At 42.7% G+C, this 22,008-nt stretch overlaps 1 protein-coding gene across 5 annotated transcripts in view; it reads left to right on the forward strand.

Annotated features, from left to right (window-relative positions):
* CNOT1 (CCR4-NOT transcription complex subunit 1) overlaps positions 1-21,405 on the forward strand; it is a 58,156-nt gene extending 36,751 nt beyond the window's left edge. For 3 of the 5 annotated variants that reach the window (XM_082770290.1, XM_082770293.1, XM_082770292.1), the window contains exons 26-49: positions 866-982; positions 1,278-1,388; positions 1,958-2,035; positions 2,375-2,552; positions 3,048-3,178; positions 3,651-3,947; positions 6,179-6,319; positions 6,414-6,518; positions 7,111-7,230; positions 7,833-8,027; positions 9,742-9,884; positions 10,473-10,581; positions 10,681-10,850; positions 11,566-11,797; positions 13,836-14,084; positions 14,699-14,862; positions 15,142-15,259; positions 15,733-15,834; positions 16,109-16,282; positions 17,606-17,755; positions 18,807-18,987; positions 19,369-19,501; positions 19,587-19,721; positions 20,306-21,405. In XM_082770290.1, coding sequence (XP_082626416.1) covers positions 866-982; positions 1,278-1,388; positions 1,958-2,035; positions 2,375-2,552; positions 3,048-3,178; positions 3,651-3,947; positions 6,179-6,319; positions 6,414-6,518; positions 7,111-7,230; positions 7,833-8,027; positions 9,742-9,884; positions 10,473-10,581; positions 10,681-10,850; positions 11,566-11,797; positions 13,836-14,084; positions 14,699-14,862; positions 15,142-15,259; positions 15,733-15,834; positions 16,109-16,282; positions 17,606-17,755; positions 18,807-18,987; positions 19,369-19,501; positions 19,587-19,721; positions 20,306-20,384 — 3,612 coding nt within the window. In that variant the 3' untranslated portion in view covers positions 20,385-21,405. The remainder of the gene's footprint in view (positions 1-865; positions 983-1,277; positions 1,389-1,957; positions 2,036-2,374; positions 2,553-3,047; positions 3,179-3,650; positions 3,948-6,178; positions 6,320-6,413; positions 6,519-7,110; positions 7,231-7,832; positions 8,028-9,741; positions 9,885-10,472; positions 10,582-10,680; positions 10,851-11,565; positions 11,798-13,835; positions 14,085-14,698; positions 14,863-15,141; positions 15,260-15,732; positions 15,835-16,108; positions 16,283-17,605; positions 17,756-18,806; positions 18,988-19,368; positions 19,502-19,586; positions 19,722-20,305) is intronic. The other 2 variants (XM_082770291.1, XM_082770294.1) reach the window with 1 other exon arrangement.
* The last annotated feature ends 603 nt before the right edge of the window (positions 21,406-22,008 follow it).

A 22,008-nucleotide genomic window follows, 5' to 3' on the forward strand; every position in this document is an offset into this window, starting at 1 on the left:
CAGGAATGATTAAGAGGGTAGATCTGCATTTGAATTTTTTTTTTTTTTTTTTTTTGGTGGGGGGGGGATTCTAAATTTATGCAAGGCTTGCAAATTATAACAGGGAAAATTTGCTTATGCTTTCATTCTTTTGTGTGGAGAATGTGGCTCTTATGTTTACATTCTGATGTTTTGGTTAAAGATTAAACGTTTTAGTGAATAAAGGTTTTAGAAAACGGGGGTGTAACAAATAAAAATCCCTGGAGGACTAAAAAAATGTGAAGGTAAGGAGGTAAGGGAAGGGATAGCGCAGAAGAGATGAGTGAAACAAGTTTGTCTACCAAGCACTATTTTTAAACCTGTTGGTGGAATTTCCCAGCCGCCATGGGTTACGCTGTAGTGCAAAAGAATCTCCTGGCTTCTTGGAGCGTAGCTGGCCTTCTTCTATTCAGCTGATGCTACTCTGAAGCTAAGGAACAGAGCTAACAATAGAATGCTGGGGCATGATTTAAGTCTTGAAATAAGAATTAAATTGTTTCACTAGAAAGGCAGATGGTAGCCTTCAGCTCTGTGATGAAGCGTTAAGAAGCATTGCCCGCACAAATTGCATTTTACTGAGTAGACATAGCAATCTTGACAAGAGTAACTTGTAAGGTCTGGAAAAGTGTAATCCTTTCTGATCCTTTTGAAAGAAAGGAATTTTGGAGTTGTTACAGTACAGATTTATGGGGTGCTGCCTTGAAGTAAAGGCTGGTTTTGAGAATCTCTGTAACGTTTAGCTCAGAACTCTGTGTTCTAAAACTTTTGTCTTGAGTCAGACCAACTGTTTGATTTTATCCTTGAGTGATTATCTTCTAGTCATTGCTTGAGTTGCTTTTTTCATTAGGTGCTACTGACATCAGATAAAGCTGCAGCCAACTTCTCGGACCGTTCCTTGTTAAAGAACCTTGGTCACTGGCTGGGAATGATTACACTGGCTAAAAATAAGCCCATCTTGCACACGGTGAGCTTCTGTTTTGCTTGATACAAACCGGTATGTTGTTAGGCAGCAGCAGCATAGGCTGTTTGGGAAGTTAAATCACCAAGATGAAGGAAGTAATTCTATGTAAAAACACGTGTATGTAAATCTTTGTCCAAAAGAACAACTGCTCCTTAGCAGTCTGTAAAATTGAAGGACTGTCTTGAGTCAAGTTTGCCATTATATCCTATAAGGAAATAGCATGTAAGTGGTATTTTTGTGGTGTCTTGGTGTTTTTTCTGCCCTCTTCCACTTATCACTTGTTGATGGTATCTTTCAGGATTTGGATGTGAAATCGCTGCTACTGGAAGCATATGTTAAGGGACAGCAGGAATTGCTTTATGTAGTACCATTTGTTGCCAAAGTCTTAGAATCCAGTGTCAGGAGTGTGGTAAGTGACTTTGTGCTGGCACAGTTTTTGTTTGACTGGCAAGATAAGCATTTCAGAAATTAACTTTTATTTTTACAAAGTGAAAGCTAATGAAATTTCATAGAGGGGGAGAAGAGAGATCAGGGCTTGAAGTGTGAGTTCTGCTCAAGTGAGAGAAAGTATGTGGGTTGTGCAGCTTTTTGCAGTTTAAAAAAATGTTGGCTGAACCGAATTGCAGTATCCCCAAACAGAACTCCACTGAGAAATGGATGGATGCCATTGGAGGGGTTCTAGGATCTGTTTACTTCCCTCTGCACTTGATATGCCCCTCCTGTCCCTGATCAGCTCCTCTCTGTTTTGCTTAGCTGAACAGCTGATCGCAGAAGTACCAAGTCTTTGTTTTTCCAGTTCAGTGTTCAGCTTGCTTCTTGATCTAGTTTCACTCAGAATTATAAATTCAGCCCTAATCGCAGATCTACAAACTGCAGTTTTCAATACACATGCATAACTGTGCTTCAAAAATTCCCAGTTAGAAATTAGCTAAGCCATTCAAGAATTTTTGTGTAATGCTGCTCCATTTTCTCTTGCAGGTCTTCAGGCCTCCAAACCCATGGACGATGGCCATTATGAATGTTTTAGCTGAGCTACATCAAGAACATGACCTAAAAGTAAACATCTTTCTTTTCTATACCTACTGAGCATGAGGTTTTCCTGACATAGCAGTCAAGATAGATTCTGTGTGGGACCAAATTTCACTTCTTGCTTTAGTGTGGGGAAAGCTGGGCATTACTAACTTAGTAGAACTTGGATGAAACTTTACTCCTGTGAGGCTAGTGTGCATGTGCAAGATGCCTGTTTAATCCTCAGTCACTATCCAAGTCTTTAAAAAAGAAAATGCTGGGGGGAGATCAGTGGATTATAGGCTGGGAAGCTTGGTAGTTGAGCAGCCAATAAATATTTCAGGGTTGTTTCCTTGTGACATAACCTAACCTAGATTTGTTGTACAGTTGAATCTGAAGTTTGAGATTGAAGTGCTCTGCAAGAATCTTGCATTAGACATCAATGAGTTGAAACCTGGAAGTCTCCTGAAAGACAAGGATCGCCTGAAAAATCTGGATGAGCAGCTCTCTGCTCCAAAGAAAGATGTGAAGCAGCCAGAAGAGCTACCACCCATCACAACAACTAGTAAGTACATTCCAGGTAGAACTCAGAACCACACTGTACAAGTTTTAATAAACACAGGTTATGCTATTGCAGAGAAGAATGTGAAGCCATGTACCCTGTTGTAATATTGCTGAGTGCTTAAGAACACTTGAATGTTCCTGTAATAGATGGAGGCATACAGAATTTGGAGATGGGAAAGGAATAGAAGCCATCCTGAGGACTAATTTTGCATGTGCTGTGTGTAACTGTCCTTCAGAAGGGACCAGAAGCAGGGAGATCTGTGAATGAGATAGCAGAGTTTAAACTACGCTGTACAAAGCAGTTCTGCTAAGATGTACTGAAGTTAGTTTGGTACTACTCACTGCAGAAAAGGAAAAAAAGTTACATTTAGGAGGCTTCATGAATAAACTGCAAACTTTTGTTTCTTAATCAGTTTCTGATTTAAATTAGAGGTATATGCTTCCATTATAACCACTCTCAGTAATGCTTCAATATAAACATTTTTGTGTTCTATAGCTGCTTCTACAACTCCAGCTACCAGCACCACTTGTACAGCCACGGTTCCTCCACAGCCCCAGTACAGTTACCACGACATCAACGTCTATTCCTTAGGAGGGTTGGCTCCACACATTACTTTAAACCCTACGGTAAGTGTTAGACCTGGTAGAAGTTCAAACTATTCTGTATAGTGTTGCTTCTCAGAAGTAAGTAATAAGGAGGATGAACGCTAACAAATAACCAGATGGAAAATTTGGGAAGTTATTAGTATTAACTATTAGTTACTAGATTCTCAAGTTTCACTGTGACATATGTTAATACCTAATTTAATATCAATAAATGTGAGTTGGGGTAGTTGCTCACAGGACTTTAGCTCAAGGAGAGCTTCCTTGGTCTTTTTTACCAGTCAGTGTTCAGCTGCAGCTTTGGAAGAAAGCGTGGCAAGCGTTGCAGTTTCGGAATTATCAAATAGATTTTGTAATAACTGCAAGTGGAACAGAAGTGCCACACTGTATGTGATCTGTGACAGTATAGTTAAAAATGGTTTGAAAAATGTGACTATCTAGAGTAGATGATATTCTGGTGTACTCTTCTAACGTAACATTCCTAACCCTCCTCCAGATCCCGCTGTTCCAGGCCCACCCCCAGCTGAAGCAGTGCGTGCGGCAGGCGATTGAGCGAGCAGTGCAAGAGCTCGTCCATCCCGTGGTCGATCGGTCCATCAAGATTGCCATGACGACGTGCGAACAGATAGTCAGGAAGGACTTCGCGCTGGATTCGGAGGAGTCGCGGATGCGTGTGGCCGCACACCATATGATGCGGAACCTGACTGCCGGGATGGCCATGATTACCTGCAGGGAACCTTTGCTCATGAGCATAGCTACCAACCTGAAGAACAGCTTTGCTACTGCGCTGAGGGTAAGAGTCACGTTGTGTCAGAAGCTTATTTCCAACCTCACAGGAAGTGTAGACACCCAGCATTAGCAAATCAGTCCTCTTAAGCATAGATTTCTTCATTAACATTACATGGCTTAACTAGTGTGGAGATTAATTTAGCAGACAAGTCTCATGACTTGCAGAATTACAATGGGCAAAACTGCTTACAGCTCATGTGGTGTAGTCTTCAACCTGAAAGGTGGGCATCATGACATCGCCTGCGAGCTCCCTGAGCTGTTCACGTGTGCTGTTGAGTTTGATCGCATCTCAGAAGCTTTGAAGTGCTTATCTTCCCACGGTTTTTGAGATGGAAAAGCTAGAATGGGGAGGATTGAGTTGATTCTGGGTCTTTCTGGTGATGGGTTATCTCAGTACGCTTGTCTGCTTCAGGTAGATTTCATTCAGTTCTGCTGTTAGCAGATTAGTAGTTAAGATTGTTCTCAACAGCTAGCATTTTTAGAGGATATTTTCAAGTCTTCTGGTGAACAAGAAAAGTTTGAGCCAAAGAGGTAACTTTCCACTCCTGGCTAAATGGAATATGGTTCATGAACTGCTGGTCAGAACCCAGAAGACTTATGCTTGCAATCAGTGTCACAACAGGCACAGAGCAGAATATCTTGGAAAGATCAAGACTTCACTATGCTTTCAGGGATTAAAAAAGTTGAAGGACTGCCTGCCTCTTAAGGGTGTGTCACTATTGCCCATTTCATGGGGAACGAAAATGGGAAGGTCCTTTTGCAATGGAGTTGCTCGCTTGCATGATAAAACCTGCCCTCTTGAGCCAGTTAAAGGTCTGAAGGGTGTACAGAGCGTTTAAGTACGGGATGGATAGTCTGCCTCAAACCCTGTTGACCCTTCATATTCAGAGCGTTAAGCAACCTGACTGGTGAGATCAAGAGCTGGTTGCGTCCTCTTAAGCAGCAATCTTGGGCTATGGATGATGTAGCACAGCCGTATGACAAGTTCATGACCCATGCTATCAATATTAAACACAAATTAAGGTTGGGATAGTTCTGCTTTAATGTGAGAGCTGAGCCAGGGGCTGCTGTTAGCACCTTCATTAAATAATCAGAGTTTGGCTGTCAAGCAAGTAACCATAAGAAAAAGAACCTCTGTTAAGAGGGGCATAAATAATTTGGTTCAGATTCGTCAGATCTGACCACAGTTCAGACAGGGAGGCAATTGGAGAAATGCTACAGTGGTTTTGTATGTGGTATGAGAAGGTAGGGAGATGGAAAGTTGTGGAGGCAGGGTGAATGCAGACCAGTGGTGGTACAGCTGTGCACATCTACCAAGTTTACCTGTACATGTTCTTCAGTGACATAACTAATTAAAGCTTTGTAGAAGCCTTAGTGCTTATGGTATTTTATGCTTGCAAGATGTAGTGAATTATGAAAATGTAGGAACATAGTAGTCCCTTGAAGATGTATGGTATTGATACAGGTCCAGCTGTAATCCAAGGAAGCTTTCTTACAACATTATTACACAGCACACTGTTGCAGAAGTGCTTAAAAATCATCTTAAAAATTCACATCTAGCTTACCGTATGCAGTGTGTTAATGAGGTAAGGACTCCTTTTATTTGAAAGAAACAGTGTAGTTTTCAGAAATTAATGAAGTAAGGTAGATCTTAATGGGAAAGGAAATCCAAGGAGATCGGAGAGTTTGCATTTATGCGTGTATTCCAATGGAAGTTGCTGCTTTGCACCCTGGAAAATAAGTCCATCTGTTCAGTTTTCTCTTAAAGCAGACTCCCAGGGAAATGAAAAATATCAGAAAGGGAACCCACTGAAAAAATGCTTGGGATTACTGTTTTGTATTGAGGCACCCTTATATCTTCTGATCACAACCTCGGAGGTAGAAAAACCTTTAGGCCTTGGTGCAAGGGTTTCTCTTGCTGTATTAGGATCTGTTGTATGAGCTTCAGTCAGACTCTGGAGGTAGGCTGGTGGGAAGGAAGGGGAACCTCCTGCTGTTTTGTTCCTTGTTGAACGTCTTCACTGTCTTCTTGCCTACATGTTTTATTCAAAGCTATGCAAAAACAAATTTATTATTGACTATTCTGTGCCAAGACAGCACATTTCTAAGAGCATTTCTTCTTAGGAGCATTTCTTCTTTGTGCTGGCATTCTGTATGTGCAGTGGTGCAGATTTTGTGACTGGCTATGTACAGGAAAAACGTACAGCTTTCACTGATTGTCCTGCTTTTCAATAGGCAGCCTCCCCACAACAGAGGGACATGATGGAGCAAGCAGCTGCCCAGCTAGCACAGGATAACTGCGAGCTAGCGTGCTGCTTTATCCAGAAGACAGCTGTGGAAAAGGCAGGCCCTGAAATGGACAAGAGGCTAGCAACTGTAAGTATGGGAGTGCTGCCTTTGAAAGGTTTTTATACGTGTTCGTATGCATCCAGACTGTGTCTCAAATCCAGTGTTTGGCTTTCTTCCCTAGGAGTTTGAGCTCAGAAAACATGCTAGACAAGAGGGTCGTCGGTACTGTGATCCTGTTGTGTTAACTTACCAAGCTGAACGGATGCCAGAACAGATCAGGTTAAAGGTGAGGATATTAACTGAGCCACCTGCCGATGCTGCTCTTCCTCTCCTGATAACAAAGAATGGTTGATATGGTTGATACAGCTTCAGCCGAGCAATTCTGCATGGTCTAAGAGCGGAGCTGCTGTTAGCTTGATTAGTAATGGAAACACGTTCATACACTGTTCCAGAATAAGTGTTCATATCTTCTTCCTCAATTCCCCGAGGAAGTTAAATCTTTCCTACTCTGCTGTTCCTTACATTTTAAAGATCACTGGTCTGTTTTGTTGTCTCCTATATACTTCCTTCCTTTTAAAGGGCATACTTTGTGCTTTCAGAGCATTTCTCTTACGCTTCTGAGAAGCGTGAGGCCAGTATTCAGTTCTTTCTATTTCTGGGAATGAGTTGCAGTTATCAAAGAAAATCCTCTGGTTAGGTGGTGTACCAGGAGGGATATGGCCTCCGTGCAGGGCAGCAGAACCTTACTTCCTGATGTCTAGGTCACTCTGTTTATGAATGTGTCAGAGCAGCTACCTGTTACACAAACAAGTAGCCCTTGTTCCTTACTGCTACGGTGCTTAGCAGTGAGATTAATGCCTTTTCTTTTTATTACAAAGGTTGGAGGTGTGGACCCAAAACAGCTGGCTGTTTACGAAGAGTTTGCACGCAATGTCCCTGGCTTCTTGCCTACCAATGACTTAACTCAGCCTACGGGATTCTTGGCTCAGCCTATGAAGGTAGAGATTTCTAATTAGCTTGAGTACCATGGCCCTTTTGGTGAACGCTGCAGAGCTTGTGTCCTTTGATGGAAGGCTAGTAAAAGTCAGGCATTTGTATTGCTTGGGAATACTGATTGAAAGGTTTGTTCGTTTTAAAGTTGAACCAATGGCAATGTAAAGCTGTTCTTACACCCAGTCTTAGTTATTGTTGTTTTTTTTGTAATGTAGATTGGGACATCATAGTTGTTACTGTTTTTTTTAACATAGACTGCGACATCATCTTCAACTTAGTAATATTATTTCTGGTTTTAAATAGTGAAAAGTGTTGTTCGGAGTTCAGGTTACTTTTGGGGAAGGTCATGTATGGCAAGCACTGATTTTGAGATTACAAACAGGTTTTTGAATGCATACCTGGTCTTAAGTACTGCTAAAATTGTTTCCTAGTTATTTCTACAGCTCAATTTACCCATGTTTGTGTGTTTAAAATGCCAGCATAACCAACCATATTACTGTAGAAAACTACATTCTGGGCACTATGATTTCTGAAACAGAAGAGAAGAGCAGTGTTTGTTTCAAAATACGGTCCTTGTGAAAATCACTCATTCCCACCTTCTCTTAAGCAGCAAGCTTGGGCTACAGACGATGTGGCACAAATCTATGACAAGTGTATGACAGAACTGGAGCAACACCTGCAGTCCATTCCACATACCCTGGCCATGAATCCTCAGGCTCAAGCACTGCGCAGCCTCTTGGAGGCCGTAGTAGTGGCTCGTAACTCCCGTGATGCTATCGCTGCGCTTGGGCTGCTGCAGAAGGTGAGTGTTATCAATTCTCCTGTTACAGCTCACCTCAGGTTTATTGCTCACTGGTTGTAGATTGACTTGTGGTGACTGCGTATCTTCATGCATCCTGCGGAGCTTGCTTGGTGAATGGTACTAAACAACCTTCTTAGGAAATTCAGTGAATAAAGCTGGAGGAGGGCTGGGTTGTTCTCTTGGTACAATACATGTTCTGGCCAAGCTGCTGCAGGAAGAAGTGGGTACAGCATCCTGGGATTTAAGAGAGTTTTGCCCAGATGCAGCAAGTAGAGAGCTGTTGCAGTCAAGAATAGTTTCTGATTTCAGGACAGAGTCTAATAAGACACTCGAATTGCTACTTGAACTACCTTGTATTGAACATTGTACTGGTTTTGTAGCAGTGCACTTCTGCTTTGTATTTTGCAGTAACTAAGTACGTGCTCATCTAGCTGCTCACTCACTCCACTCTTGTGGGACAGGGAAAAAATAAAGGGAAAGCAAAATGACTTGTGCACTGAGTTAATGATGGCTTAATAGGGAAAGCAAAAGCAGTGTGCACAAACAAAGCAAAAAAAAAATCTCTTTGTCCCATCAGCACGCAGATGGTTAGCCACTTCCTGGAAAGCAGGGCCTCAGCGAGCGTACCACTTGCTTGGGAAGACAAACATCATAACCATGAGTGTCTCCCCTAATCATCCTTTCCCTAAGCTTTTATTTTAGAGCATGATGTCATACATCATGGAATATTCCTCTGGTCAGTTGATGCCAGCTCTGCTGGCTGTGTACCTTTCCAGTCTCTTGCGCACTCCCAGCCTACTCACTCTGGGGGGTGCAGAGTGGGAAAGAGAAAGCCTTGGTGCTCTGCACAGACTGTTCAGCAACTGCCAAAACGTTGTTGTCAACACTGTTTCAGCAACAAATCCAAAACACAAAACCATACGGGCTGCTCTGAAGAAAACTAACTCCATCCCAGCCAGAGCTAGTAAACTACCAGCTGGGGAGCGTTGCAGTGAGCTCTGTGACATGAACTGGCACCAAAGTCTGTGTAGTAACTAGTGCAGAACACAGTGACAGATGCAGAGGAAGATCTGTTTGAGAACAGTGGAAAGACAATGAGCCGTCTGCATGAGGATCCAAGAGCAGTGGCAAAATAAAAGTAACTGGAAGCTGGAAACCATTTCAGTGGAAGCTCTGTGTTTCCGACGTAATCGGGACTAAATCCTTCAAATAGGTACCAACACTAAAACTTGGACAGAGATGAATTTGCTTTCCCCTGTAAAGGACTTCCATTTCATATAGATTACCACAGGTGCATCAGAGCGCTGCAGCTCTTTGTCTAAAGAATCTGGAAGGAGTCCTCTGTCAAGTTCTGCGTGTCCTCTTTCATGTGGCTTTCCATGAGCCATGTGCAGAACAGCTTTGACTTTGACTCGCAGAAGCTGCAGCACAAACTGATGTGGTTTTTCATACTGCTTGAGTGCGTATATAAAGCCAGTGGGGCATAGGGAGACTGTGGGCTTGTTTGTGGTAGGACAGCCATGTACAGGGAACGTGGAGATGCCACAACAGCTGGTAAAATCTCAGTTTTATTAGCAGGGTCAGTGCAATGACTAAACTGTAGCTTTTTACGTAACTGCCAAATCTTCTGGGGGTAGTTGCTGCTGATCTGGTTTGTGTAAGATTTGGAAGCGGACTTGGTTTTTCCTCTGCTAACAGGTTGCATCTGTTCTAGGCTGTAGAGGGCTTACTGGATGCCACCAGCGGGGCAGATGCTGACCTCCTGCTGCGCTACCGTGAGTGTCATCTGCTTGTGCTGAAGGCTCTGCAGGACGGTCGTGCATATGGATCTCCGTGGTGTAATAAACAGATTACTAGGTCAGTTATGAGACAACATGAGGATGGATGTAGCTTTCCTCATCTTTTGGGAGTTACTGTGTTATTTTTGAATCACTTGTTAATATTTTGCACTGATGCAGCTCAGACAGAAAAGTAATCTTTTTAATGTTAAAAGTAATGAGAGCTCTTGTTAATGCAGCTTCCTCCTCGAACATGACAGGAATCTTTCATAGGGTGAAACAGGTGCTCATTTTTCCTCATTTTTTTCCTCATTTTATACAGAACCTATCTACATGTGGTCACAAACTAGATGACATGGTGTATGCCCGCAGCAGAAGCACTAGTGCTTTAGAAGCTGTGCCACTTTGTGCATTCAGTATAAGAAAAGCTTCTTATACTGAATAGACTGAAGCTCTGGGAGGGCTGTTCTGGCCAGTAGTGCAGGGCAGCAAGTGCTTGAGACTCGACTGTTCCTGAACTGAAATGTTACATTAAATAATCCTCCAGAAGAGGCTTCTTTTGGAGCTAAGTAATGGATTGCAGAGATTCTCTAGTGTTAGATTTGTGTTGCTTCACTTAAACTCTGTAGTTTGAGTACACTTGTGAAAAGAAGTCAAATTCTTCCAGGTGCCTGATTGAATGCAGGGATGAGTACAAGTACAACGTGGAAGCTGTGGAGCTGCTAATCCGCAATCACCTTGTTAACATGCAGCAGTACGATCTTCACTTGGCTCAGGTAAAGAGAACATGCGTTCTTGGAGGGGAAGAGTTACAGTCACTTCTTCATAAGACTTGTGGTGGAACTTCAGCCTTAATGCCTTTTTCTTTCTGGCAGTCAATGGAGAACGGCTTGAACTACATGGCTGTGGCGTTCGCCATGCAGTTGGTAAAGATCCTGTTGGTGGACGAGAGAAGTGTCGCGCATGTTACGGAGGCAGACCTGTTCCACACGATCGAGACACTTATGAGGATTAACGCTCATTCCAGAGGAAACGCCCCAGAAGGGTGAGATTGAAATACCGTGCAATATATTACTTATCTTGTATGCTCACTTATGGTTTGAAATGTTATCTAGATAATGTCTTGTATCACTAAATCATACAGCTTTAAACTTCCTCTGTGGCTGCAGTCTAGTGTTAGCTGAAATGGTTTTGTTGCTCTAATGACATGCTAACGTAATTGCTCAGATTTTTTGTCAAAATAGAGGCTGCTGAATGCTTGCACAGGAAAATTTCTGTGCACTGTGCTCCAAAGTACCGTGGTACTGTGAGAAACTTGCTTGAATTCCTGCTTTATTTCAAATTCAGGCAATATTGTGTTATCTTTTAAAATTTTTAATTTCTTTGTTTATCACAAGCAATTCATCAAATTGGATAACCTTTTTGGTTTCTTCAGTCAGAGCCTACAAAGGAAACATCCACTGATCTCACATGACAAATGTTCCACATAGGATATGGAGACACAAATCCAGTGTATTGCTTTTTTTCAGAGCTTGCGTGATTTCAGTGTTTTGTCTTTCCTCATAAATGTCTGCTTTCAGGACGTAGTCTACTGTTCCAGTGAGGACTGGAAGATCAAAAAAAAAAAAAAAAAAAAAGGCGCTGTGTTTGTGGAATTTGCTTTCATTTAAACATACTTGATTGAGCTTTCTGTTCTTGTACCCTCTCAGGACAGGGAGAAAGAATTCTAACCCAGCTCTTGCTCTGGTCTGTTGCATTAGATTACCCCAGCTGATGGAAGTGGTCCGATCAAACTATGAAGCCATGATTGACCGTGCTCACGGAGGTCCCAATTTCATGATGCATTCTGGAATTTCCCAAGCCTCTGAGTATGATGATCCGCCAGGTCTGAGGGAGAAGGCAGAATACCTGCTGAGGGAGTGGGTGAACCTCTACCATTCGGCTGCAGCGGGCCGCGACAGTACCAAAGCGTTCTCTGCGTTTGTTGGACAGGTAGAGCTTTTGGAAAGAAAGGTGCTTTTTATTCAACATAAGTAGGGTGTGATGCCCTCCGTTTTAAAGCAGTGTAATAACCAATGCTAGACATCCTTTTGAAACTGACTATCAAAGTTCTGTCTTCCTTTGAAGTTCTGTAGAAACCCTTCAGCAGATAAGGTTCTTCTTTAGGTACTCTGGCAACAAGCTGTCAGTTCAAACCATAAATACTGGGATAAGTCATGTAGGATAAAGAATTCAAGTGAGGTAGCTGTTGGCAGCAGTTCTTACATGCTCTGTGTAATGAAGCTTGTCTAATGTTGCTCCTTGTAAGTAAGAATAAAAGCTCTTGATGGCCTACAGATGTAAATCACTAGTAGAGATGCAAGTGAGTTGTTTCAGCCCATGTGAACAAGGGGAATCCTTTAACTGGAGTCATTGGAGAGGAGATACTTGAAATTTCATTAGCTGGAGTGGCACCTAAATTTAAACAGCCAGCCCCTCCAGCATTTTTGCTCCAGAGCACCTTAACAGAACAGCACGCACCTACCATCCAGGTGTGACTGAGAAGAGATGCACTCAGTAAACCAGCACGTGGGGTAACGAACTGCCTTCAGTCATCTTCCCAAAAACATGCTCCTTGATTGCAGCTGCAAGGAAGCACCCAATTTGTCCTATTTTTATTTGGTTCTGTTTTAAATTTTGGTGCTACTACCACGGAAATGTCAGATTTTGCCAACAATCAAAAGCAGTTCAAACTATGTAGTATGCATAAAGATCTTGACTGATGCAATGATGGCTTTTTTTGCTTAGTTTCCTTGTGTACTGGCTTGTAGCCACCTTTCTGTTGGTCTGATTCCTCCTGCATAGTCTTTTCTAAATGTTTTAATGGATCCTGTGTTATTACTGGCTTCTTAAATTTTTTCCTCTGTTAGGTCCCAGGTCCCATTTCATTTTGACCTGTTTTTGTACCATAAAGTATGCTCAAACTATACTTCAATATAGTATAGTCGTAATACTCAGTGCGCTTTTGCCCTGCTTCACTCTTTTGCCATGTGTGCTTACCTTCTGTAAGTTTAACCAAAATATATGAAACTGCAGTATTTATAATTTTTTTTCCTTGCAGGTGACAGATGTGGGTTTTAAAGAAGTGTTTTATAATAATTGCTTTAAACAAAGTTTTTATTACTGGACATAAATGACTTAACACCTCTTAGAGGAGCCAGATTGCTTTCTTTCTGTTAGCTCTTAGAGCAAGAAGGCGCATACAGCTTTCAAGGCAAATACATGAATTGCCTTTTATTAATAATATAAAAAAAAAAAGCTTCCCCAGAAATATTAGAAGTTCTCTGAGTCAGTGATTGTGCTGTTCATATAGCTTCATGTTTGTGCAGTAGGAGTTCGGAAGCGAGATGCTTTACACAAAACCCGGAGGCTTCCTGTAGTTCAGTTTTGGTTTAATTTTGATGGCTTATAATGCTGTGGGTAACAGGTCTCTTTTGATATGTATATTATTAAAAAACAATCCCCGCAAAAGGGCCAGAAAAAGCGCAACCATACCCAGCCATTCTCTTCATGTTATACAAGGAAAGCTTGTTATCCAGATGCAGTTAGGTCCTACAGAGTGTTGCTACCTGACAGCACGATGGTTACTGAGCAGACCTTCCCACAGCTTGTTACCTCTGCGTGGGCTCCTCGAGGCCTGGCCGACCAAACTGCTGCTGCCTCTTACCTGCTTTGTGCAAGGTTGAGTGCTGGTAGCAGAACTGATACTGAAGCAGGCTTCTCAGCTCTGCTGTTGAGGGAAAAGATTTAGGATCAAAAGATTATTTGGGAGTAAATGTGCTAGAATTGTGGTGCCACCACCAAGTTGTGTTGAAGACTTTCAGCTTGGGGAAGAGTAGTGGAGATGGCTTGCTACTTAGCACATGAGAGCATGGTAAAAATTAATTCTCCGGGTAAGGTGGGTGCCATGTAAAGCATTTGTTGTTTGAAATAATTTGTAAAATGAACTTGTTGCATTTATGGTTCTGAGGGTTTTTCCTTTCCCTGACAGATGCACCAGCAAGGAATCCTGAAAACGGATGACCTGATCACCCGCTTTTTCCGTCTTTGCACCGAAATGTGTGTTGAAATCAGCTATCGTGCTCAGGCTGAGCAACAGCACAACCCTGCCGCCAACCCCACTATGATTCGAGCCAAGTGCTACCACAATCTGGATGCCTTTGTGCGACTTATTGCACTGCTGGTGAAGCACTCTGGAGAGGCAACCAACACCGTTACAAAGATCAACCTCCTGAACAAGGTTGTGAACCGTTTTTGTTGTCCTTGCAGTTAAAGTGCATAATGGTGTTTGCCTTTGCTGATGTGAAGCGTAGACTTAACATGGGCTACTGATAAAATACCAGATGAGGACTTGAATGCTTGAATGTGTTGGTCATTGAACTGATAAATGGGGTGGAATATCAGGATGCCAAGTTGCTTTCTCATTCACAAAGATTTCTATCAAACCTGAAAGTCACCTTTGTACCTTGAAATGGAAAAGTCAGCTACTAGGTCTTGAGCTGATGTTCTGAGCCATTAGGAACTGTGGTTTGATGTTGGTAATTTCCTGGGTCCTGCCTTTTTTTTGTTTTTTTATTTTTGAGGGCCTTCCCTATATACTTCTACACTATTTGGCTTATAGCTAGGTGGTCATAGGTAGCAAAGACCTTTCAACAGTGCTCAGTCAACTGTTGTGATCTACACAACAGCAATGTGTAGTGCTTGGGGACTGCTGATAGGGACTGTAGTATTAACTTGGAACTGGAATTTTTGCTTTTTATTAGAACTGATTTCTTCTGATGGTTAACGCATTTGTGTGACATGACCCAAAAAGTAATTCTTGCCATTGCCACTGAAATATGTTGATCTCTTCAGGTCCTTGGTATTGTGGTGGGAGTTCTTCTGCAAGACCACGATGTTCGGCAGAGTGAGTTTCAGCAGCTTCCTTACCATCGCATCTTCATCATGTTGCTGTTGGAATTAAATGCTCCTGAGCATGTGCTGGAAACCATCAACTTCCAGACACTCACAGCTTTCTGGTATGTATTTGAGAGTGGCCACAGTGCTCATCTTTTCCGGGTAGGGTCAAGATTTTTCACCTGAAGGCTGATCTTGACTGTTCCTTTGTGGTGGCTTAATCACATTCAGAATAACTGGTTCTCCTGTAGACTGTCCACTTGCTTGTTTTTAAGGAAAATCACTGGTAAAACCAAGATGCTAAAATGCCTTGCTTTTAGGGCTATGTTTGTTTTCTCTCAATGTTATGAAAAGCAATCTTATTGCTGTGCACTTCTAACCTGCTCTAACTTTTCTTTCAGTAACACATTTCACATCCTGAGGCCTACAAAAGCTCCAGGTTTTGTTTATGCCTGGCTGGAACTGATCTCCCACCGGATATTTATTGCAAGAATGCTGGCACATACACCACAGCAGAAGGTGTGGCTGCAATTTATCTTTTCTGAATTAAAAAGCTCACGCAGAAGGATGCCTATCTGGTGTGATGCTGTTTCGCATCTCTTGAAGTGCACTAGCATGGCTGTTCTGTTTTTGTTGTCTTCCATATTCACAGTAACCTAACTGCATGGAGGAGAGGCTGTATGTCAGTAAAGTATTGAGTAGAGGGTGATTGGAATTTAATAAACACGACTGTCAGGTCTGGAAGAGCTCTGTAGTCTAGACTTCATACTGTCATCTCAGTATGGTGTGTTGAGTGTTTGGGAAGCACCCATAGCATGTCGCGTGCAGCTGAGCTCCTTGAAATGAGCAGTGCTGCTGTCACTGATAGAAGTAGCAGTAGGACTTAACTTGGGGTCCAGGCTGATATGAACACCAACCTAATTATGGCTTTGAACTTAAAAATGGTTGTTCTTTGTTGCACGTTTACTACCTGCTGTTTTTTTTCTTGACAGGGTTGGCCTATGTATGCCCAGTTACTGATCGATCTTTTCAAGTACTTGGCTCCTTTCCTCAGAAACGTGGAACTCACCAAACCTATGCAAATTCTTTACAAGGTAAAAAATATATATCAGCTAATAGATGCTATTTCCAACCAAAGCCTGAAAACAGAGTTGAATTGGAATGGAAAACATACTCTAGCATTTACTGTTCTTTCACGGAATATTTCTTAGTTAAATACAGATCTGTCATGGGACAGAAACAGGCTGCCTGCCTAGATTGGTGTCTTTCTGTTAATGTTAACTGTATGACACAGATGATTTTGCAAGCTCTTGGGCAGGTTTCAACAATTAGGAACCTCTTTTATAGCCACTCTATTTGGTTTTGCAGGGCACTCTGCGTGTGTTGCTGGTCTTGTTGCATGATTTCCCAGAATTTCTTTGTGACTACCACTATGGGTTCTGTGATGTGATCCCACCCAACTGTATTCAGCTAAGGAATCTGATCCTGAGTGCCTTCCCACGGAACATGAGGCTTCCAGACCCTTTCACCCCCAATCTAAAGGTAGGATTTATTTTCATGAGGTTAGTAACGGGAAACTTTTATGCTCCAAATTCTTTTTATCCAGTTATTTTGGAACAGGCTGTGAACACTTCTTTTAACAGTTTAACTGATATTTGAATTAATGCAGCCATTCGCAATGTAAGCCACATAGCAGCTGGCAGAAATGCATTTTTTTCAAGCACGTAGGATTCAGTTATGTTTGTAATGCTCAATGTTTGACAGTTTCCATGCAGAGGCGGATGCAGTCCTCATCCTGTAGAACAGTGGTACGAAACTTGTTGCAGTTGGAAGCATAAAGCCTCCCTCCGCTGGCTTGACTTCACTAGTAACATAAGATATTTAACTTTTCTGTAAAATCTGTGCAGCTTCAGCCTGTAAGGACAGGGTGCTGAGGTTTGTGTGACCCGAGAAGTGTATCAATGAGATCCAAGCTTTTGTATGGAAGACGGGGGGGCTTTTCCTTTTGCAAAGGGAGACTGACTCCATGTCCCTAGGTCTGACTTGGCATGTGGTCTTGGAGCTAGGGCATCTTTATCTTTTCACCATCTCATTTGTCACTGGAAAACAGACTACTTAAGCAGTCTTTGCAGTTTGGTTTGAAAGTCCAGCTAATAGTTCTTGTCTCAGTTCTGTTCAGCATGTGTTGAACAGTTCGTGCTCTGCAGGATGTGGGGGGGCTGTAGTTCAGTTCAGCAATTGTTAAAGAGTTACTGTGTCCAAGCACTAATCAGAAGTACTTTTTAATGAGAAACAGATGCTGTCATATCTTAAAATAATGAGATAAAACACTGTTCTGAAGCAAGCCTCTTGCATAATGAGGAGAGATTTTGAGAAGTGTTAATGCAATTAAATGTTTGGGCGTACGCCAGTCTCCTAATCATGGAATGATTGTGGCAGCATGAACTTTCTCACACTGCTTTGAAATTGCCCTGCTTTTTGTCTTTGAGTGATGCAGGCTAATGGGAGCAAAGCAGCAACACTCCTTCAGCTAGCTCTTGCTGAGACTGAAGGCGGCTATTCTTGACCGACAGGGATGTTTTGTACTTTTCTCAACTACCAAACCGTCTTGAGTGTAGATGAGGGAGACTTGAAAGGCAGTGACTGAACTCCCCCGTGGCCTTCCCGCTTGAATTCTTCTGTCTTCCACTCTCTCTTCCCAGACAGTCACCTTTTAAGTTTGCTTATAGTGAGGTTATCTAAAGCTCCTGCTCATAGGAAAAAGCTATCACCAGCAGTAGCTGATGTAATAGCACTTACGTGTTGTTGTAATTTGTTCCTTTACAAATTGTTTATGCTTTAGCTGACTGGCTTTTCTCTTAACAGGTGGACATGTTAAGTGAAATTAATATTGCTCCACGAATACTCACCAATTTCACTGGAGTGATGCCGCCACAGTTCAAGAAAGACTTGGATTCCTATCTCAAAACCCGTTCTCCAGTTACTTTTCTGTCTGACTTGCGCAGCAACTTACAAGTGAGTAGCTCGGTTCTGAGGATGCTGGATTTAATGAGTAGTGTGAGACAAATGATCTCGTTGGCTGAGTCACCTTCCTTCCTTGCAGGGATTATGTTGGTGTGTAGCAAGCATGTGTTCCAAACAGTAGAAAAGCCTCTGAAAATGCCATTCACTGAGTATTTCTTTCCCCAGCCTCCCAGCAGGGTTAAGTCTGTTAAGCAGTTTCATCGAAGGGCAACTTAAGAAAACAGGAGTGTTGACTTTAGGAACCCTAAAATGATCTAATTTAAGAGAAGTTGGTTTTATCTCTGTGAGCTGCCAAATGCTTATAGTGAGGTTATCTAAAGCTCTGACTCTTCTGCCTGCGTGCTTCTAGTGTACAACCTCACAAATCTTAGAGAAGAATGTAGTCAGAGTTGATTGTATCAAGCTTGCTTTTGTCCCCTACCACTGAGTGATAAAGAATTCTGTGGCTTGCATCACATGATTCCAGCGCTGTTTACACAGGCATTGTCTGATATTCAGCATTCTTTAACTCAATTGCAGTCTGGTTTAGAAACTAATTAAATTCTTACTCCAAGTGGTCATTAGTTCCTGAAGTCTGTGGATCTGCATGATAATGCTTTGGGGGTGTAGAAAAGACAAATTAGCTGAAGCCCAGCTCAGAGCTTTTAGCCAACTCCATGCATTTAACACATCACGAGGTATGGCTTACAACAGAATTCAGGACTGAGGTCAGACTTCCTTAGAAAATTGCTCCAATTCACACAAGCAGTGTGTATCTGAGGCAGTCTGTGGCACGGCTAGTGAATTCAGATTTGGTGAAGGCAATCTTTTTCTTTCAAGTAGGGAGTGCAAAAATTCTATGTCAAGTCTGTCAACACTTGGGTGCTTTTCAATGTATAACCGCTGTATTGCAAAAGGGAAAATGCCAGATTGAATTTGTGGGCATCTAACGATGTTGTCTTCTGTATAACCAAGATGGTCTGGGTGCTGTTGTTGTACATGCTGTACCGTGGGTTACTGAAGGAACATAAAACGTTAATGCTTTTTGTATCTTTCCTATTAGGTATCAAATGAACCTGGCAACCGCTACAACATCCAGCTGATTAATGCACTGGTGCTCTACGTAGGTACTCAAGCTATTGCGCACATCCACAACAAAGGCAGCACACCGTCCATGAGCACCATTACCCACTCAGCGCACATGGACATCTTCCAGAATTTGGCTGTAGACCTGGACACTGAAGGTGAGCTGGGAATACTTGTAGTTCACGTCATTTCTAATTTAACAGCAGCTTGGTTGAGCTGTGGGAAACGCTGAAGATTTCATATAGCTGCTTGTGGATTCACAGTAAGTAGTGCTACATTAGAACACTGCTCTCTGAATATGAGAGCAATATTAAAACCAAATGTTGAAAGTGTGCAAGGGAATGAGAGAACAGCTTAATGAAGAGGAATGGAATTCTTACTGCCTCATCAGTGCAGGTTGATAGGGTTCTTTAGTTGTTCTTGTTTCTTGAACCTGTATAGGGCATGCTCACAAACCTTAATCTTAAGCCCATGAGTTGTTTTAGTGTGTGTGTGGTGTGTAAGCAAAACCATTGATAGTTGCTGTTCCTCCTCTGCAGGTCGGTACCTCTTCTTGAACGCAATCGCCAACCAGCTGCGATATCCCAACAGTCACACCCACTACTTCAGTTGCACCATGCTTTACCTGTTTGCAGAGGCCAACACTGAGGCTATCCAGGAGCAGATCACTAGGTGAGAGGGAATTCAGCTTCCTGCTTTCTTTCCTTGTGTATTTCAGTTCTGTCTTGGTCTAACTGTTCTTGTTTTTGGATTCCAGGGTTCTCTTGGAACGACTGATTGTAAATAGGCCTCATCCCTGGGGTCTCCTTATTACTTTCATTGAGCTGATAAAAAATCCAGCGTTTAAATTCTGGAACCATGAATTTGTTCACTGTGCTCCAGAAATTGAGAAGTGAGTATAACTTAACAACAAAACGACTCGAACAATATACCTGAAGCAGGGGCTGAGCTGTACCTTGAGCTTCTGGTGCTTTGTAGTGGAAGCACCATTTGCTGCCATAATAGGAGGAAACACAACCTGAGAGCAGAATGTAAAGGGATTACTGGAAGTCAAGAGCAGGCTACTGTGAGATGCCTAAGTTTTCTTGTCCTGTGTGCGTGGATGTTTGTTCCACAGTGAATTTTTAGGTTGCAAAGGGAGGAGACATTGGAGATGCTTTTAAAAGATTGTGGAACTGGGAATAGGGCTGCCGCCAGCCTCAGTACAGAGGGTTCAGAGCAGCCTGCTATATAATGCCAGCGCTGTTCAAACACTGTTCCTCTGTATCCTAATGGGTATTGAGCTGAGAGCATTGCATTTCTGTGATGTAGCAGCACTCTAGATCAGATCCTGGCCCTCTTTGCCCAGCTCAGGGCTTGCTAATTCACATGCAGTGTGAGTTTGTGCACCTATGGTGGTGATGGACGTGGCAGCGTGTCAGATTGCAGGGACGAATACCCTTCAGGTACCTAACGATGCTCTGCTTCCGTGCTCAGGTTGTTCCAGTCGGTTGCACAGTGCTGCATGGGGCAGAAGCAGGCCCAGCAAGTGATGGAAGGGACGGGTGCCAGTTAGGTGAGCTGCATCTCGTGCGGTAAGCGTGCCGGCCTGGAGGTCCCCGTCCCATCGACCGACAGAAGAATCCGTAAGGCTCTTCCCGACCTTCCCAGCTCCCTCGATTGGGTTACATGCAACAGATCCTGGGTGAAAGTCTGTGTGGGCACGTTCCAAAGTTTGAAACAAGTTTTTTGACTTTTGGCCAAAATTCAGAAGATGCTGTGAATATCATTTTGAACTAGTGTAAATACAAGGAACAGAAACATTTGTCTGGACTTTTGGGTTTGTGCAAATTGTGTAAAAGGCAGGTGGGTAACTGGTGCCTGTCCAGCTTGTAATAAAGGGGCAGCTGCTGATGCCAAGCACTTGTCTGGGGCAGACCTCCTTGTCCTGACATTCCCAGACTCCCAAAGAATATTGAAAAGCCAGTTATATTATTATGTAACTTATTTTTTCTTTATGTGGATGGGGGACCTTTAAATCACTAAGTTGTTTTACAAAAAAAAAGGTGGATACGTTTGGAATATGGGAATATTATGGAGTTAGGGGGAAGGGTGAGGGAGGGATTTGAGGTTCAGCTTTTCTTTTCCCCCCCACCCCATCAAATGCTGACAGACAGCAAGTGGTGTGGCAGTCAGAGAACGCCTCCTTTCTGTTGAAGACACACCTCAGGCCCTTTGGGAGAGGGTCAGCTGTTTTTAGTAAAGAAACCAGAGACCAGGCCTATAGCTTTTTTTTTTTTTTTTTTTCCTCCTGACACTTGTAAATTTTGGAGGGGGGGGAATAAATCTAGACCTTTCCCTACCCTGTGACCACACAGTATAAGTTTGTTTAAAAAAAAAAGAAAAAAACACGCAAAAAAAAAAACAAAAGCAAAGAAAAAAAGGACCAATACAGCCCATTTTGTAAGGATTTTGAATGTTTTGTAAAGTATTGGTCCATGTGTTGTATTTTGTAGCCTTTCTAGTTCTTGGGCTTTAGTTCTCCCACTTCTTGTATGTATGCATACTGTAGTTACACATTAAAGTCATGACATGCAGCACGTGCCCCTGTGCTTATTCTCTCCAGTTCCATCCTACCTGGCCAGATGATGTCTTTCAAAGTCCGTTTCCACCCATCCAAAATTTGCAACTTCCCAGTGTATTTTGGGCAGTGCCTAGCAAGAGCAACTGGGTTTGCTTCTAGGATCGAGGCGAGAGGGAACATGTTACGCATATAGATAGGGCCTCGTTTTGAAGTGCAAAAGGGAAGGGCACAGTAGCTGTGTGGAGATGGAGACGCCGTAGTTGTGAGTTCATGAGTTCATCTCTGACAAAGTTGGGCTGGAAAGGAAACGGCAGTGGAGGGACATGGAGCAAAGGTAGCACACCAGCTTAGTTTCTAATTATTTGCTCACTGATAAGATGCTCCTTTCAGCAGGCTATGTGCAAGCTTGCTAGTTAGCTAGCTCAACCTGTAAGAATAGGTAGCTTTAGCACTGCTAATGCTCTGCTAATGTTCCCTGTGGCCTATACCATACAACCTAGCAGATACTAGGAAAAGGGATTCACTGCTTCCTTCTTTACAGGGGCAGAGGATTCCCTGCTGAGCATTAAGGGATTCTCCCTGTCTGTGCTTTTGCTGCACAGAGAGAAAATGAGAT

This window comes from Aythya marila, assembly GCF_965140915.1.
Source record: "Aythya marila genome assembly, chromosome: 12".
In the NCBI taxonomy this organism is placed as follows: Eukaryota; Metazoa; Chordata; class Aves; order Anseriformes; family Anatidae; genus Aythya; species Aythya marila.